Here is a 19,135-nt window from a genome sequence, read left to right as displayed (position 1 = left end):
CTAGCTTCTTGTTAGACTGCTGTCTGTGCAGACAGACAGTTTTGTTAGCAGCATAATGCAGTTGTTTCACCATCATGATCTTGTCCTTCTGTGCAATAAAAATAAAAGTAAAAAATAAATAAAAACAAAAGTAATATCTGTCTGTGATGGAATGTCTCCATTCCTCAAAAGCTATAGATCACTCCACCATTTTCCTCCTCCCAGCACAAAAACTGAAATCAGTAATGAAAGTCTACAGGAAGAAAAAAGAACCTTAATCTAATGTAATGCAAGTAACGAAATAATTGTAATGTACTTTCTGAATTTAGTACAGTAACACATTAAATTACTGTGTTATTTTAAAAAATCAATTGTTATTTTGTCATTTAAAATAAAACTTGTTGACCTTATTTTGGTTTAAAATGCTAAGTTATCAGCTAACGCTAGCAAGCTAGGTTAGCTAGCTGCATCCATAGACTTAAGGGGTGTGGTGCACAGACATGGAAACAGGATAATTAGCGCTAATTAAAAGTCTAATGAAGTACTATAATTCCAACATGTTGGGCATGCTGTAATGCACAGCAAGCATATTATTTTTCAGATAATTGCATTAAAAATGCTCCAGAAGGTGCCAACTAAACAAACACAGCTGCGAGTCCTCTGTTCAGTGACTCTAATTAGCGGAGGTGAAGCCTAGCAAAGGGTTACTGGCGCTTTTCTGCTTGGAGTTTGCGTGTTCGTTGTGTGCCTGTGAGGGCTTCTACCACATACTCCAGCTTCCTCCCACAGTCCTAAGACATGTATGGTGTTAGTTTAAATGGTAATTCTATATTGGTCGTGCAGTAGATGTGAGTGTGAGAGCGAATACAATAGACTGGCAGCCTGTCCAGAGTGTACCCCACCTCTCATCCTAAGACAGCTGGGAAAGGATCCAGCTTCTTTGCATAATTGCTTTAGAAGATAGGTGGATGGATGCGTCTTTAAAAAAGTCACCCATTGTATGAGTGTTGTAAACAATTAAATAATTTATAGACGCTAAAGTAAATTTTCTATTCTGGCTGTAAAAATGTTACAGCCTCATGTGGCCATTAGAGGAACTGCAGTTTTTGGCACTTTTGTTGGCTTGATGATAATTCATTCAGTGTCACTTGAATTTCTGTGTTAACAGTATAGGTGGCATATGTAACACTTTTTTTTAAATTTGTGTGTAGAACAGCTGTTACCGTTAAATACAACTTTAAATGTTTTCATCTATATTGTTTCCAGACATATGCTAGTTTTTTTTTTGTCCCAACACAAAAAGTCCTTTTGCAAATTAAATATTAATTGGTGTCATACTCTATGACTTTGCGTGCGGGATGACAGAAATCAAATTTTCCTGACTAATAAACAGTTTCTGCTGTCATATTCAGACCTCAAGCCCAGCTTGTAAAAGGACTCATGTATAATGTTAACACCCAAACCTTATCCCACGGGATACAAATTCATCATTTTAGCACTCCATGCACAGGCCTTCCTCAGAGATAGGATGGTGTCAACACAGAAATCTGTCACTTCTCTCCAGCGGAAAGTTGGATTCAGCGTGAGGGCCAACATGGATGCAGTTCAGACTGCTGTTGCACAGATGAAGGGAAACACCCTCCTTCAAAGCCTGTTCCTGGCAAGACAAAACTTTAACTCACGAAAGAACTGTTTGTTTTCTAAAAGCCATCTTTGTCATTTATGCAGTTTATTTCTGAGAGCTAATAAGGACACAAAAATGCGCACCCATAGAACAGCTACAGTCGGGGCAGCTAGCGGCAGGTCTTCACGCTGATTCAGTTTTGTAGTAGGTCAGCAATTTTTGCTGCTTCACTTTCATGCACGCACATGCTCATAAACGCAATTTAAAAAACTCTTTACTTTCCATTTGCAGTTCTTGATATTGTCTGCATATGCTAGTTTCCTGTGCTTTTGGCAGGTCAGGTCAAGTTCAGGTTTGGTGACTCATTTCAGAATGTTTGAGCTTCTCTTGCATTTCATTTAGCCGCAGTTTAATCAGTTTTTTTTGTGTGTAAGATGCAGACAAAAATTTTGTTTATCTCAGTAACCACTAAGTGTCTGAGATTAGAGTCCTCTTTCTTCAGGCAGAGGTCTCTCTTCCTTACTGTGTCATGTTATCTTGACCAGAAGGAAACCAGTTGAAAAGACAAAATTGGAGTTGAAGTGACAAGCAGCTGTGCATACCGAGGTCATGTTCATTTTTCAGGGTCAGAACTGGTCCCTGTTATTCTTTTGGTGTTTCATGAAAGCTGCAGTCTCACAAGTGAATATTTCCAAGTGTCAGCTAATGATTTGTACCACAGGCTGTGACCCAAAGAAAATCCGGCATGCCATGTTAGTGAGTTGCCGAAAGAACGGATGGAAGTGTGAATGGATGAAGAGAAATAGGAAAAGAGTGAAGACCCAAAACGGAGCAGTTCCCACGACCAGAAAATTGCTCAAATTGCTGGTGGCTCTCTTTGTCCCCACCCCTCCAATGCATTCCATGATGAATGGGACATTTAATATTGCGCTGCTTAAGGGTATCGCTGGAGTGTATCCTATCTGTCCTTCACTAAACACTAAAACAGCCCTTTTTCTCTGGCAGTGTGGAATTGAGCAACATATTATCAAATGTAGAAGAAAACCAAAAAACTTTGCAAAAGATTTTAACATAATTTTAGGTGAAGGTTTTACTGACAAGGTGACTTTGAAATCACTTTGTTTCTTTGATGCTGGGACATATTTTCAACACAGTCTGTGCCAAGACCAACACATAACTTCTGCTTCTTAAGAGAATGTGTTTGTGTATTTTACATATTTCTGAAACCATGAAAACATTTACTTTTTATGACGGCAAACAAGTGGGAATAAACAAACCAATAAAAGAAAAGAAAGCTAGGCTACTGGTTATACAGTTAGAGAGTCAAAGCTGGCATGTGCAGAGGAGGGATAGTGAACGAAGTGGACAAAGGATGTTAAATGTGGAGATGCCAGACAAGAGAAGAGGAAAATCTCAAAGGAAACTCATGGATGTAATGAAGGAGGAGATGCAGAGGGATAGGGTGAGGTGGAGGCAGTTGATCTGTGTGATTTCAGTAGCGTTTCTGTGGATATAAATATGTATTTTTGTGTGCTAAAGAAATGCTTTGTTTTAACCAGCTCTTAACAGGACTAACTATGGCCACTGAGGCTGTAACAATGTAGTGCTGTGGCATGCTAATACATGCATTGTTGGCTAATATCAGAGTGCAATTAAAACAACAAAACAGGTTTAAAAATTTAAATGAATATTCACAGTATCACCTTTTCCCTTTTAGTCACTCGCAGACAAATGCAGGAATGCAAATGGCTTAACATGCCAGAATTCAATCCCTCTTTATTTTAGTGTTATTTAGCCAGTATTTCAATATTTAATTTGAAATGGTGTCAAAATTCAACAGTTTAAAAAGATCTGCAAAATATGTGCAAATGACTCTACTCTGGAATATATTTTACAGCATTTGGACTAACTGTAACTAACTAAAATGATACAGTGAATGACAGTCATGTTAAGTTTGATCTTTTCTCCCAGGAGTATGACTATTCCTCTTTAATGGGCCCCTTAGTACTACTGCTCCATCACTTGAAAAGCCAACAAACCGTGCATGTAATATTTCTTGAGGGGCATCGTTCATACCAAGGCTTTCTGACTACAGGATGACACAGACAGCAACCCCAGTGCATAACTACAATTAAAGTTGAAATAAAAAGCTGCAGAATTGCAGATCAGGCATGTAGTTGACAGTGGGAATGTTTCTAGGAATTGTTTTGTGAAAGGTGATGCTCTGAATACTTTTCATTCCTTTTTAAAATGTAGCTAGCGGCAGTTGTTTGTGACATAACACTAAAAATCTATTAACTGCCATCTGTCCTGACTTTCTTTTACGTAGCAGGTCAGGATAGGTGGATAACAAATACGACCGAAGGAAGACTTTTAGCCGTCTTGTTGCAATGATTTCACATAAAGGCGAGAAGAGACAGATGAGATTTTCTGGCTTTGTGCCACACTGATGGATGGAGCGAGAGAGTTCTCATGAGCAAGTGTCATCCAATCTAATCCAGGTGATTAGTCATGCATTCTCCTCTTTCAAGGTGTGAGGCCCATTATTTCTCCCCCCCTTAACCAGGGGCCAGGTAATGTAATCGCAAAATGAAAAGTATCACTGGTGGTTTCAAGTAACTAGACACACAGATACGCAGACAGTCAGGCACGTACTGTGCTACGTGTATACGAGCAGAAACAATGGCAGCGAGAAGCTCGAGTATACTGTCTGGCCTGAAGGTGACCTCCGCCCCCTCACCCCAATTGGCAAAGCTCAGATATTCATCTGGTCTGAGAAAAATGGGAGAAATATTGTTATGGTGACCGTTCAAAATGTTGATTTAAACATTTAAAAAACTTGAACAGCACATTTCACAGAGGAAGACGCCAAAACACCCGCACGCTATTCGTTCTCACGGAAAGGACCGTGACACAGAAAATACTGCAGTATGTTTTATCTCTTGGGGATGCACTCAAAACCAAAATGGATTGGCTGATTCAGACTCTCCCCTTTGATACTAGAATTGTATTAATGGACAGTTTAAAGTCTGTAACTACTCAACATCACCACTGTTTTTTTTCATAAATCATGTTACTGGTGTGATTTATTCCTCTGTGGTGTTTGTCCTCTGTCTATTAAAGACATTTGTAGTGTGCTCTGCGTCTTATGGACTTCTTTAGAGTCAGAGGGGAGAGAGTCTATGTGTGTGTGTGCTCTGCAACTGTTTGCTCTTCAGGACACAGTAAGAGATCAGACAAAACCCAGTTTTCCACCTCTCCATCACCCTTTCCTTCCATCTTACCAGTCGTTTTTTCTACATATTGTTCTTTGTCCAGTTCAGCTTGTTAACCTTCCTGTTTCTGTGCAGGAATAATGTGGTCCTGTCATCACCTTGTTAAAATCATTCCTCATAACAAAGTGTTATTCATGTGAACTTTATGATTCTGCACTTTTTTGTGGATCCATGCCTATGGAGTGTGTGTGAAGCAGCACAGCAGCAGGGCTAAGCCGAGTGTCTATTTACTGTGATGTGCTTGCTTTCTCGTTTGGCTCTTAGCAGACTGTCATCACAGGGGATCGTTAGTGGAGGGAGATACCAAAGTATGATTAATAACTGTCCTTTCTGTCTCTTGTTTTCACTCCATTTTCCTTGCTTTCCTTTCCCTGTTGCTGTCTCTCTGTGTTACTCCCTCTCTGCTCCCAGAGGACCTGGATGACCTGCGGATGGAGGGTGTGACAGGGCTGGTTCTATCCGGCAGTAAGTTCAGCCAAGGACGCAGCTCCTATCAGCCTGAACCACAGGCCAAAGTTACACTCAACATCTGCTCTAGGTGTGCCAGGTAAATGTTTCTACCTTCTCTTTTCTGGCACAGTGGACGGAGAATATACGCACAGTTCTGCCCCAAAGTTTGAAACGTCCGTGTTTTTACCTCTATAAAACATTAGTACTAATATGTGTGTATGTGTGTATATATGTCTGTATATACTCTGTCTTCTCAACAAACCTTTCACAAACATCTTCACACATGCAGTGGTTAATAACATGAATATGTTTTTAAAAGCATTTAATCGTCTTCATCGTTCTCCGTTTGCATTTGTTTCGCATGTCAGCATGGAGCTAGTCAAGTGTCTGGATCGTTTGTAGATTCCATTACAGTCTCAAAATGCCCCGCCATTAAAGGTTTTTTTTGAAACCCATCAGTTTGTTTTTTTCTGGTAGCAGGGATGTACGGTGTTCCCTGTGGGAGCTGTCAGACAAGTAAAGATTTTAAGCTACGATGTGTACTACTCTATTACAAGACCAAATCAAACTGGTTCTCCTTAGAACAGAAAGAAAAAGCGAGGCTCAAGGGCACAACTAAGCAAAAGAACAACACAATCATTATAATACATCAGAATAGTTAGTTTGAAAAACAGACGTTTCATTTTTTTCTGCTTGCAACTTCATTTAATAGAACTAAAAAAGCCAGACTGTGGGGGTTGGTGAAAGGAGTAGTATACACCTGTGCATGAAGTCATGTGTTTTTGGAAATTTTCTTCATGGATTAACCTTTTCTTAGAAAAAGAATAGGCTGATGAATTTAACAATGATAGATTATTTACGACTAATGATAAATGATAGGATTGATACTTTGTTTCTATCCTGTAAGTTCAGTACATAGCCTGCTGAATGTGTTAAATAATTGCCTTGGATGAAAGAAATATACCTCAAACATGAACTATGGAAAAAAACTGTATCTCATAAATCATGACACACTGCTCTCCCGTACATAAGGTGCGGCATTGGTATTGGTACGACATGGTCCTGGGTCTGTGACCCAATGTTTGTGTTGCTGGTTAATTAATATTCTTTGATTTAGTGTTATTCATGGTTCAGTTTCCTTGCTTTTCCATTTATATTTCTAGTTCTCTCAGTTATTTTCTGCTTTGGTTATATTTATACATTCTAGTTTTTAGGGTTTTGTTACTGTGTCTCACGCCTAAACATCCTTGTCTTTATGTTTCTCCTGTGTCTGTTTTCTGTGCTCTCTTTCTGTCTCCCCAGTCGGTTATGTTCCCATGTCTGTCTTCCCTGGTTCCACTGTCTAGTCCGTGTCTTAGTGTATGTTTCATGTTTCCTGTTTTATTTTGATAGTCCCTTGTCCAGGGTTCAGCGTGTTCAGTTTTGCGTGTCTTTGCGTCTGATTAGTTCCAGCTGTGTTTCCTTCCTGTTTCCCACCGTCTCGTTATCCACTGTGTATTTAGTCCTCTGTCTTCCTCTGCCTGTTGTTGAATTGTTTGTTCAGCCACCCTGCTCATCTTCCCCCATGTTTACAAGTCTCAGGTTTTTCATGTTCCAGGTTTCATGTCTCAGGTTTCGGGTCTTCACGTGCCATGTACTTAGTGTTTAGTTGTTTTCCCAGTTTAGGTTTTTGTTGGTTTAGTCTTTGTCTCCCTTTTGCTTTTTGTTTGCCTTTCATAGAGCCGTAAATAAAGGCTCGCTTTTAGTTCCTGTCCGTCTCCAGAGTCTGCCTTTGGATCCACTCTCTCTCCACTCCTCGTCTGTCTCTAGTGTTATTTACAACATTTTTTGAGTTTTGTAATAATATAAAACAGCTTTCCTTAAGAAAGTATAGCCAGTTGAGAAGACTTGTTCTTTCTAGTAGTTAGATAAATAGATTAATGCTGTTGCGATAACTGCTTATCTTAGCTTAAAGACTGGAGGCAGTATATAGGTGACAAATAGCTGTTTTTCCAGGATTATGTTAAATTATTGCCCAAAGCCAGGAAATTGCTCAGCTCTTAACCCCACGCAAAGCCACACTTACTGTTTTTTTTACTAGATAATCTCCTCATCAAAGTCTCAGCAAGAACTGAAACAAATTCATCTCCTGACTGAAATGCTAAACAATTTCTGTAAATTTTCCTCTACAGTTCATTTGTCATTACTATACCGTAGCACCTGCTGCATCCATTTTTTTCTTTCAAACATCCAACACTTCTTTCTTATCCTTTTCTTACCCTCCATTTCCTTTCTCTGCATTTGTATCAGAGGTAGCAGAGAATAATATCATATCTGAAGTCCATTCCAGTGTTGCTTGTTTTCACAAATCAGCTCTAGCGAGGATAATTGTCTCCATTATCACCCTCTCTCTTGTTATCACAGTTTTTCTCCTCAGACACATTTCCTGTTTCCCTCAGATTCACATCGTCAGTCTGGTGCTCAGATTTCTGAGTTTTGGGTGTGATACCGTAGGCAGGTGTGGGCAAAACTCTTCCTTGATGCCAGTCAAAGATAAACGGTATCTTCTTGATGAGACGCCAGGCACAAATCTGCCTGCACAGCCTCCACTGGTTGGGGTCTGGAATTTGTTTGTTTCAAACTCTTCTTTCATTCATGCAGCTTATCAGTTTCGTTCCACACGCAGGCTGCGGGTTGTTGTCAAAGGTTTGTGCAGGAGGATAAAGGCTATCGCTGGATTTTTGTTGGCAGTTTATCGACTTGATGTTTTTAAGCGAATTGTTTATACCTTTTGTCCCATGGTGGAATTAGTGGCAAAGCAAAGCAGCATCTGTATCTGGAGTCATTTTTGGCTCTTGTGAAGGGTTTTTTTTTTGTTACCGAAATGTCAAACATCTGTTCCCTTTCTCTGTCTTCCTTTATCCTTTCGGCTGAGGCCAAATTCTTGTTTTGTCTTCTTTAACCTGACCACCGAATCTTTCCCAAGTTTTATTGGCAAAGGAGCTGTGGTCTTTCAAAGTCATTTTTGGGTAGTCTAAGGGTCATAAACAGATCAGTAAGCTGGAAAAGTGCTGCACGCATGGCTTGCCCTTTGTGCTGTTTTGAGAAGACAGACTTCTCAAATTAGGGTTGTGCAGAAGTTCATACGTGCACAGACTCAGGTATTCATGGATGCACACATAAAACATGTGCATGCATGTTCTTGTATGAATACACTGACATGAGCAGAAGATTGCAGGGGTAAAGGTCAGAGAGCAGGTTGGAGAGAGGCAGCCTGGACACAGGTTTCAAACTGTCTACTTTTACCTTGATGAGATTCGCAGAAGCTTTAAAATTGTTCTTCAGAAAACTAACATGTGTGCCAGTGCATCTGTCCTTCAGCATCAGTTACTTACTGAGAGATGTGACCTTGCAGTACTGCTCATGTTAGTTCATTTTAATATTGACATGACTGAGGGGAATCTTTGCAATATTTTATAACTCACACAAAGATACCAGAGGCTTGCTTGGCTCAGCAGGGAACTGTGAACACTGGCCCAAGCTAGATAAGCATTCCTCACATACCCGTCATCCCTCAGTCAGACACATTCGAATCCAGCTTCCCTTGTGTTTTTTTTACAGGTCAGTGAGGTCTATCAGTCTGCGCAAATGAGACCGAACCACTTGGCTCTACCATGCACTACCCCAAACCAGGAAATAGTGACACCTAATTTCACACCCACAGTGTGAAGGCGATAACTCGGTTCCCATTTGGGCACCATAATAAGAACAAAATGTCAACTTTGCACTGCAGGATCGCTTTTCTCTTTGAACTCACTGACCCCGTATTGAAACTGATCCCTGACTTCTGAGACACCTTCCCTTGCCAACGTCCTTTTCCGTCCCTTCTGTCCAGACACTGGCCACACCACCAAATGCTCCAGTCAGCCAGTGTGCCTCTTAACCAGCAGTGGCAGGTCTGAAAACATGCAGCTTCCAGTGGCTCTCTGCTGGTTGGTTGAAGTGCAAAATGCTGTGTGGCCTGTGTGTTGTGGCCACGTTTCTGCCTTTTGGGCTATAACTGTGGTCACACCAACATTTCATCCACCTCCCTTATTGGCCTGATCAGTTCATTTAAAGAGCATGTACTCCCGCCACAAAATCTCCAGTGTGCAAACGCATCCCAGATCTTAGGCCTGCTCTGAAGTAGCTGGCAGTGCGGTTTTAAGGAAATGGATAGATTTCCACAAACCTCTTTTGGACTTGTCGTTCTCATTAAATTAATTGCTTTCATATCAGGAATGCACTAGGGGAATTGTAGTCAAGACTTGCGGCTATGAGTAGCTTTTGTTCAGAGAATGGGAAGGCCTTTTGATAGTCATCTTGGGTACTTTTAATGGTCTTATAAAGACCATTAAAGAGGGGGGGAGACAAGGAGAGGGATGTCTAAAGAAGGAAAGAAATAGAATCCACTTTAAGAAGTTGCGCTGTGCCTTTAGTCTCGATGTAGAGGTGGAAACAAGGAGGCCCTGCAGCTGGGAATGCAGCTGTGCTATAAAGGCATAGGGATTGCTTTCCTTTCTCTTCAGCTAATAGTTGCTCTCATGACATGGAAACAGCATGAGGTATAAAGAATTTGATGCCAACGTGGTGCGTGCACAAATGTGACACATGATGTGATTTACAGTTACAGCTATAGTGAGTGTATAGAGGGTACGAATTAGCATTTTAGAAGAGCATAAATGCATTTAAAGTAGCATTTTTCTCTTCTTGCTGAAAGGTGAAACGAGAAAAGGCTGTTTGTCTTTCATCTGCAGTTTACTTCACTATCTCTGGACAGCCCAAATCTTTTGCTACCTTAAGACAGCCAAATCTGTCAGACCCACTTCCCTTTCAGTCCACGGTGTTATCTTTTAAAAAAAGCAATAGGGGCTTGGAACACATTCTGATAAAAAACAGTAACTGAATGATGTCAGGGAAAAATAGTAGCTGCGTGCCAGTTTTTATTTTTTTCTTCTTCATCTTCAGTTTTATGTTTTTATAATCACATCGTCTATTCATGCAGTACTGTCGCTTCTTCATTATTATTCATATTTAATTTCAGCAAAAACAAAAAAGTTTGTGACCTGAAACCGACCTCCGTGCCGATCCAGATTTCGCCGAACGTTTCGCCAAACATTTCCTCATTGTCTCATCACCTCAGACTGATTGAGGCTGGCTTGTATTTTTGTTATCTGACATTCAATGTCCAAACATGCGCTGCAGTGCAAGTTTATGTTGTGTGTTGTTTTCCAGGTTGCAGGGAGACACACTATCAGACAGCAGATCAGAAGAGGAGCATAGGCCACACATATCTGAACAAGCTGTACCTGATATATCTTGTAAGTTGCATTTCATACTTAATATATAAAATCTTTATGCCGTTGCACTCTGCTTTATCCTTCCTTTTTCCCTCGTTTGTGCGTATCGTCTGGAGCAGCTCCTTTGCCCGGGTTGGACACAGTGGCAGGACGACTCCAGGAATGCGACACCTTATCTCAGATGTCAGGCTCTGTAAGTGTCCTCCCTACATCCATCACCAAACAATTAAGATCGCTTTACAACCATCAATTACCTCGTCGCTCTCTCCTCCTCGACTGCTATTGTCTCAAAACCACCTCGAGCCCCTCGTTAACAGAACAAGGCCCGAGTAAAAGCGATCCATCTTCATGTGGGGATTTCAGCTTACACAACAGCTGATAGCGCTAAACAGCCCCAATTAAAATTCTCCCTGCATCACTTTGCTTGCCTTTCACAGCTCTTGTGTGCAGTTTGAAAGGAATACACGAAAAGAATATCGAGCGACGTAACAGCCGCAGGAGATTTAGATGGGTTTGATAATGGATCTAAATATTTCTGGGTTACAGTAGGTACACAAAGGTTTGTTGAATAGCAAAGTGGCGTGATAAACCTCAGACGCTTCAGGGAAGAAATCTATAGTGGCCTTACGTGGCGCACACCAGACTCAGTCAAAGGCACATGCTGTTAATAAAGCGTTCAGCTAAGACGCCGGTACCTTTGTATAATTACCTCTCCGAAAAGCCAATACCTTTTTTTTTTAAATATAATTGCCCAATCTAAGTGTTAGACAAGGCTTTTTACTGCTTTTTTTAAGAACGAAAGGAGCCAGTGCAGTGCTCCGTGTGTGGAGCAGATGCAGAGAGGCTCCTGACTAACTGGGAGCAGACCTTTAGAAACTGAAGGACTAAAGTAGTCGGAGCTCTGACGGATTTAGCCAAATACAATAGCCTCCATCCTGAAACTGTAGACATTTGGACCTTAACATGCCAGTTACACTAATTCCCAGCATTTTACAAGTGTTTTCTTTGACACAACGCACAGAAGGATTTAGAACCGAAAAGCTGAGGCTTGACCGCAACCAACACAGAGTAACAGAGTTTTAATAGATCTGAAAGAGTTAAGTCGATCAATTTAGCCTGTGCCTTTTATTTCTCCTTTCCAATGACCTTCACATCCACATTTAACCACTAGTTTGTAGCTGTGTGCAACAAGGGATTAGACACTCCATCCTGCCGCTGCACTGCAATCTTCACAGGTTAAGCCTTGTCTGGCAACTTAGAGAACAGTGGGCTAATAGGTCCCATATGGACTCTGCAAGTGCAAATATCTCCTGTAACCTATAGTGCTGCAAGTAACCGTGCTTGTTTTGTGCTTAATTGCTTATATTTGGCCCTCTTCGAAGGGCAAATGCAATTTGTAATAGCTTGCAAGTTCAGCTAGTCGTCCAGGGGCTTGTGGAGTAAATAGACTAAGCAGTGTGGAAATGTTTTTTTCTTTTATGGTTTATTTGGCGGGAGGTGGGGGGTAGGAGTACAAATAACTCGAATAAAGTAATGAATGAAAGTGTAATGAAATCTTATGTCTTTGCACAGAGTAAAGACATAAGATTTCATTACACTGGTAGAAAAGTGTCTTGGTGCTTCCTCTCTTGTCGCAGTGGTCATTGCATTTTTTTTTTTACTTTTTTTTTGCGACTTTTAAAAGTTTGAAGTCATATTTTATTATTAGCATTTACAACTGTCCATAAATAAAGTAGAGCCCTGTATTGTAGACAAGCCCTGGTTTGGGCAGTAAATGCCCTGGAGATGTTGGAAAGTAAACACTCTTAACGGTTATCATTATTAGTCTCCTACCTCTGCCAGCTCCCTTTAGGTGATAATTGCCCCATAAAGACAAATTCTTTCCTAAAGCAATAGCCAGGCGTAAATTCCCCCCAAAATTCTCCCACTTTCCTTTGTAACTCTTAAGTGATATGTGTTAATCAGATTTGCTCTGAGTGGTATGGGTGTTACCATCGTAAAATATGCCAAGGGAAACTGCTCACTTGTATGCTGGAAATAAGATAATTAGTGTGATGCAGTGCTGTGTGTGTGAGAGATGCGAAGCAGAACCGTTATGAGGGTTTCCAAAGGAATCTTGGCTGTATGGCTTTTTATATTTGGCAACAGTCTGCTCCCCACACCTCCACAGACACGCATGTATGGTTGTCATCTGAGCAAATCGCACAGCGTAGCCACACAACGCAAGTGCTGGTGTAATCTGCCAAAAGCTTTGTTTTGGATTTACAGGATTTTCTGTTTTTCTTTATTTGCCTGTGCACTAAAATGATTTTCGCTTACAATGATGGAGAGATTTCTGTTAGGGAATTTCTTGTAATAGATCCATCTATCTATTTTTCCTCCATTTTTCCAGTTTAGAGTCATGGGAGATGCTGAAACCTCGCCCAGCATCATAGGACAAGAAGCAGTGTACATCCTGGAGAGTCTGTTGCAGGCTAATACGTTGAAGCACTTTCACATCTTTAACATTTTTTTTTTTTAAAGTTTTGGGAAATGAACTCCAAGATGTCACACATACAAAAACTAATCTTTTGTGTTACGGCACACTGATTCTAAGGCTTCAGCTAAATTTTGGAGTACAGTGCAGTAAAAATATATTTTTTCCCGCAGACTCTTGTAAAGACTCATCTCATTTGCACTTCTATTGACACTCGTTGTTTTTCTCTGATTTAAGAACAGGCAGTGTGTCATAAAGTCGGTCTTTGGAGCACTTGAGTAAAAGCCTAACTGTGTTATTGTCAATATCCTGTCTGCTTTTGGCTGTGGTTGGATGAGTGAGCCTCTGAGCTCTGTATGCAAGTCCATAAAATCCATTAGGTGATTCTGCTATAAGCCAAAACAACAGGAATTCATTAAAAGTGTGAGTGTTAACTCTCACACCCCATATTCTCCCACAGCCATGCAACTTAGATGGGGCTGCAAAAGCAAAGTGAGTTATTTAGAAAACCTGTAATAAATTCATTTTCTTAGTGTTAAGCTTAGCTGATTAATCCATGTAAAGATATGACAGAATATATTACCCTATTTTTGTTTCTTTCCACTTCAGATAATTCCCCAGAATACACAAGACTTTTCAGCTGTACAGCACTGACGCATCACTACACCTGATTCTATAAAAAACACAGGACTAGCTGGGTACTTGTCAGTATTTAATGCACTGGCTTTCCAGAGCTTCAACCCTGAGGCCCGATGACATAAAGGGTTCATGAGGCTCGAGATGAAAATTCACAGAGAGAAAAATGTCATGCTTCACTTTATGCTGAGTTTCTTTTGGCATGTGATACCCGTTTTAAGTCTGTATGTCAGCTCTCACTATGCCCAGATTAATCTCACACCAAATAAGGGTCCGCAGAGTGTCTTTCATGCAGCAGGTCTACTGTACACCACCTGGCACACAGTATTTTGTGCGAGCGCACTGCAGAGAGAGCTCAGGCCAAGCTCCTCATTGTTGGCTTCTGGCAGGAGCTCGATCATTGATAGTTATAACCAAGGAAGCTTTTTCAAAATTAAAAACGAGTATGAAGGAAACGAGGTACAGACAAGGCTAAAGTCGGTGGTTATCTCCTGCTGCTGCTGAAGTAGCAAAGGATGTGACTGATCCAAAACTTCATGTTAGCAAAGAAAAGGGTGAAAAGAAGAGGGCTGTTCTGTAGGTTGCTGCTTTATTGCGTTATGAGCTTGTAACAGCTTTTTGGCCTTTAATCACTAGACTAAACCTGACACCCTCGGTGATCCCGGCCAGTGTGTGGCAGGAATTTTAAAGATGTTTCTTTATTTCACTAAAAATCTCATGTGTAGTTGTTTATGTACTTCTTTACCCTCTGCCCAACTCTTCTCGGATCAGTCGGTTGTCTTTGTGGCGTTCCACGTGCGTGTCTTGCGAACAGGTAACAAAGTGCCCTCTGGTGGCCAAACTGTGTAATGCCAACACCAATAACATGGTTGTTTCTCCTGTCTCTTCTTTAATTTTTACATGTCTCATTAATCAGCTTTCATAAACGCTAATACTTCAGCCATCCATCCATCCATTCGCTTCTGCTTATCCTTTTCAGGGTCGTGGGAGGCGCTGGAGCCTATCCCAGCTGTCATAGGGCGAGAGGCAGGGTACACCCTAGACAGGTCGCCAGTCTGTCACAGGGCTAACACAAAGAATGCGACAACCATTCACACCTATGGGCAATTTAGATCGATCAATTAACCTATCCCCACTAACTGCATGTCTTTGGACTGTGGGAAGAACCCACACAAACACGGGGAGAACATGTAAACTCCACACAGAAGACCCCGGCCTGATGGTGGAATTGAACTCGGGAATTTCTTGCTGTGCAGCAACAGTGCTAACCAGAGCCATTCATATTCATTCATTCATATGTCATCAAGTAGCAGAAGGCAGCCGACAAAATCAGCCTGCAAATAAATCAGTCAGCTTCAGCTTTTTATGACACAGAAAGAACTATGATATATCTCCTGATGATTAAAGCTCAAAGCTATATCATGAAGATAAACTTTTGTTTTACTTCTTTAAACATAGTAAAGTTATTGCACCAAAAAAAAGAAAAGAAAGGCTGATTCTAAGGTGGCTTGGTGGGAACATTTGACTTCAAATTTAGTAGATTTTATATGGAGTGATCCACTTGTGTTTAAGGAGAACTGCAGTACCTTTAGTGCAGTCCAAAAGGAGCCCCAATACTTCAAGTGAAGCAGTTAAAAACCTCAAATAATAAGCTGAAATGAGAGATGATCAAATAGAGTGTGTCTTGGTGCAAGGTCCTGTGTGTGTTTTGTGTATATTAGTCCCTATGCAACCCAGGCCTGACCACAACAAGAGTCCATCAATTGTGCTCGCAAAGCCAGCAGTACGCTCAAACCCCTGTGACTGCATGCACACACCCCCGGCAGTCCTTGTTGTGTGGAGGGGCCATGTTGGACCAAACCCCAGATTGCGGTGATTATTACTGCTGACCACACACGTATAGCTCCACACATGCAGGCTATAAAATATTTGACTCTAGACGTCTACCCTCTCTCTTTCTGTCTTGTTTGCTCTCAACATGGAATCAATTTTGTAAGAAACAAGACCCATGTTTGTTAGTTAGCCAGAAGTTTTACCAGAAGGGTTTCCTCTTTTCTCTTTAAGCTTTCTTAGTTTTATCATAGTGGGAGGGAGATCATACCAGTTTTGCACCACTGACATTAATACACTATAAGTCATTGCAAAATCACTTTTTATTTGGCAAATGAAAAGCCATTCCTTCCTGTCTTTTCGGCCGCTAGGATTAAAATATCGCACGTCATGCACTGTTTGTTATAAGAACAATAGATGCTCTAAACCATGGCTAAATGAAACCACTCTCCATCATTCTGTTGTATCGTCTCACCGTGTAATCAAGTCCATTTTGTGCCCCAACATCTCCTGTGTAGCATTTTTGTTTTGTACATGATTTTCAAATATGCCATATTGATACACGATTACATCCAGGTGACTTTGTTAGTATCACGTCACTAAACCCAATGAAATAACAGTCATATTTTCATTGCACTGTCTGTTTGTTTATTGATCTTGTCTGATGGGGTGAATTTCTTACAGGCTTGCTTGGTTTTCCTGGTCTTTGGGACTGTGGAGTCCCATCAGCCTCGGCCTCCAGTCTGCTGTCTCCAGGATATATGGTCCTGATTACAGCAGAGCTTTAGAACTCAATGCAGATGTTGCGTTGTAGATGTTGCTAATAATAGTTGATCTATTGTATATCAAAAGCTTTTATAAAACTGAGCTCTTTAATAAGGCACTACGATAAATTTGATCTTTGATATAATCAACTTGGACTCTGGATTTCCGAAGCACCGGGGCTTTAAAATGTAACGACGTAAAGTCCACTTAAAATTGGGAATCTGTTGGTGGCCTTGTTTGCCAGAGCTGAGTATAAAAGGCAAGAGGAGGACAGTGTGATGTCATGCTGTTGGATTTAGGGAGATACCACCAAAGAGAAAGAAATAAAGCTGGGGAGGGGATTCACTTGTAGCACTCAACCCGCCTTGCTGCTTTATGAGGACTGTAATTAAAGATTGGCTTGGGTGTTGTGGTTCTATGACCACAGAAGGCCTTATGTATCTGACAGGCATGAAGATCAATGCCATAGATCCTGGGAATGATCTTCTGTCATTTATCAGAGGACAGCAGCTTCCCTTGTTTTTCACTACACCTACTCATTAAGCATTGCAGTCCTCTTTGAGGGGAGCTTAACTTGTTACTGTAGAACAAACTGAGTTAACCTCCCCTTTGTGCAAGAATACTAAAATGTTAAGAGATTCTTCTTATAATAGTCTATTCCTTCCTGTGCATATACTGGGATTTTTGGCTGCTTGTTACCTAGCAGGTCGCCACAGCCCATGGATCTGCATATTTTTATATTTCTGATTTTGCACAGATTTTACAACAGATAACCTTCATGATGCACCCTTCCCATTTATCCGGGCATGGGACCTGCATTAGGAGTATGGCGACCCCCTGAGTTTGTGTCAGTGAATTTTTTTTTATTTTCTTCTTCTTCTTCTTCTTCTTCTTCTTCTTCTTCTTCTTTTTTTTTTAAAAAAAGGCTATTTTGTCTGCCCACCTTTGTGTTTGATGGTTGCCAGTTTTTCAATCCTTCATTATTCACACAGTTCTTCTCAGTCGCTCTTTGCTGCAGAGGTTTTATCACTGAAGATCTCCAAAGGATCTGTTTGATTTTAGTGAGAGGACATGCTTATCCAGCTCATAGTTTTCCCCGTAAAGATCCTTGTCCCCTGTGCGTTTGTGAACACCGTCGTGTTGTAAAATTCCTTTCCTCTCGAGCTTCTTGTGGCTGCCCTGAATGAAAACACCATTTAGTATTCAGTTGCCCTGACCGTCCATGCACCTTTGACATTCATGCAGTCCCATAACATTACACTCACACATCCTTGTTTCATGCACTCCTCTGTGGTGTTATTGGCCAGGTTCACACCAGACATGCTGGAAGCCATCAGATCCACACTAATTTATTTTGGTTGTAACTGACCAAAGCGTGTTCTGCACTTCATCAGGCTTCTTTTCTCATCCTTCGGCCAAGTTAAATCTTGCAGTTTTATGAGTAATGGCTTTTTTGAGGTTGACTTTATCCAGTGTCCGTCGCAGCGCCCGACACCACCAGATATTCTTCTCACCGAATCAAAAGCATTTACTTGTCTTTTTTCCAAATAGGAGGTTTGTGTGAGGTCACAAACTCCATCTTCCGTTACTGGTAACACGGCTCTTCCTACACTCCCATTCAAACTGTTTATTTTTTTTTACCACACTCAGCTATGTTGCATTAGATATAACCCAGGAGGAAAGTGTGTGTTCACAGGTGTTCTTTTATAACCTTGTTCAAGCAATTATCCTCAACTAGGATTTCATGTGGAATCGGTTTGGTTCCAGTGGTCACAGGTGTTCTGACATTTGTTCTATTAAAGTTGGACTTTGTGGCTTGTGTTTTATGTTCATAGTCTGTCGTGCATAGGATCAAGTACCTCGCACTTCAAAATAAAAATCATAAAAATGATTGCAAGATGTTTTCATTTTGAACTATTTCACTGTTTTAGTGATATTGCGCAGCCGCGTGCTCGGGTTTTGCTGTGAAGGGATTATCCCAGGATTGTCTTTAAAGACCGCTGGAAGCCTCGCTCTATGTATATCACCAGATGTCTCCAAACCTCACTCTGTGTCAGCACTTTGTCTAGTCAGCTCTGTCTCCCATTAAGTGCTTAGCACATCAAATGATGTAAGTGCTGGCATCAGAGGTATCATAACTTATCTAGTGTAAACCAAACTTACAGGAGGTGGAATTACGGCTGACAGGTTTTATTGTTCACCTGTGCTTGGAGCTCATGCACGCTTGGTCCACTGACTTAACAGATCATCTGGCCACTTGCGTCCTATCAAAGGAAAAAAAAAATAGGAGGATTAAGCATGCTGCCATTAAAGAACTTGGCAAAGTTTAGACTGTCTAACAGGTCCCTTTCCAAATCACACACTTGGCCATGATTGGTACGAGCAAAATAGTCCAAACACAGCAACTACACATAAGTGATCCAATCTGCCTTTTTATTTCTTTTATTTCATATGCTTTAGAATATGATCATCTCTATTTAAAAAAAAAAAACTCTGGAAACTATTCAAAGTGGCTGATTTATTGCTCCGTAACTGGCAGCGCGAGATTTGCTGCTGCCAGGCTCGCTGCCAGCAGACTGGTGTGCATACACGCTCCTATAGATTTACTGATAGTTACACAAAAATGCTCTGAACCACTACTGACTGTCTAGCACCCTGCACTCAGTTAACACAGTGCACTCCATGATGTATGCTTTCATCTACACTTGCTGTGGTTTCTTGTGTTTTTCTTGAGCTCGTAAAATAATAATTGGCTCTTTTTTTTTCCCCCAGCAGATATGGC

General features: G+C 40.9%; 1 protein-coding gene across 4 annotated transcripts in view; it reads left to right on the top strand.

Annotated features, from left to right (window-relative positions):
• The window catches only part of c9h8orf34 (chromosome 9 C8orf34 homolog), a 73,725-nt gene that overhangs the window by 38,208 nt on the left and 16,382 nt on the right, over positions 1-19,135 (top strand). For 2 of the 4 annotated variants that reach the window (XM_084939242.1, XM_084939240.1), the window contains 3 exons: positions 5,290-5,425; positions 10,582-10,667; positions 10,766-10,839. In XM_084939242.1, the coding sequence (XP_084795368.1) occupies positions 5,290-5,425; positions 10,582-10,667; positions 10,766-10,839 (296 nt within the window). Of the gene's footprint in view, positions 1-5,289; positions 5,426-10,581; positions 10,668-10,762; positions 10,840-19,135 lie in introns of all 4 variants that reach the window. The other 2 variants (XM_084939241.1, XM_084939239.1) reach the window with 1 other exon arrangement.

This window comes from Perissodus microlepis, chromosome 9 (genome assembly GCF_051167445.1).
Source record: "Perissodus microlepis isolate ML-2025 ecotype Zambia chromosome 9, ASM5116744v1, whole genome shotgun sequence".
NCBI classification, from domain to species: Eukaryota; Metazoa; Chordata; class Actinopteri; order Cichliformes; family Cichlidae; genus Perissodus; species Perissodus microlepis.
Note: the sequence above shows the minus strand (reverse complement) of the source record. Positions and strands in the feature narration are given on the sequence as shown.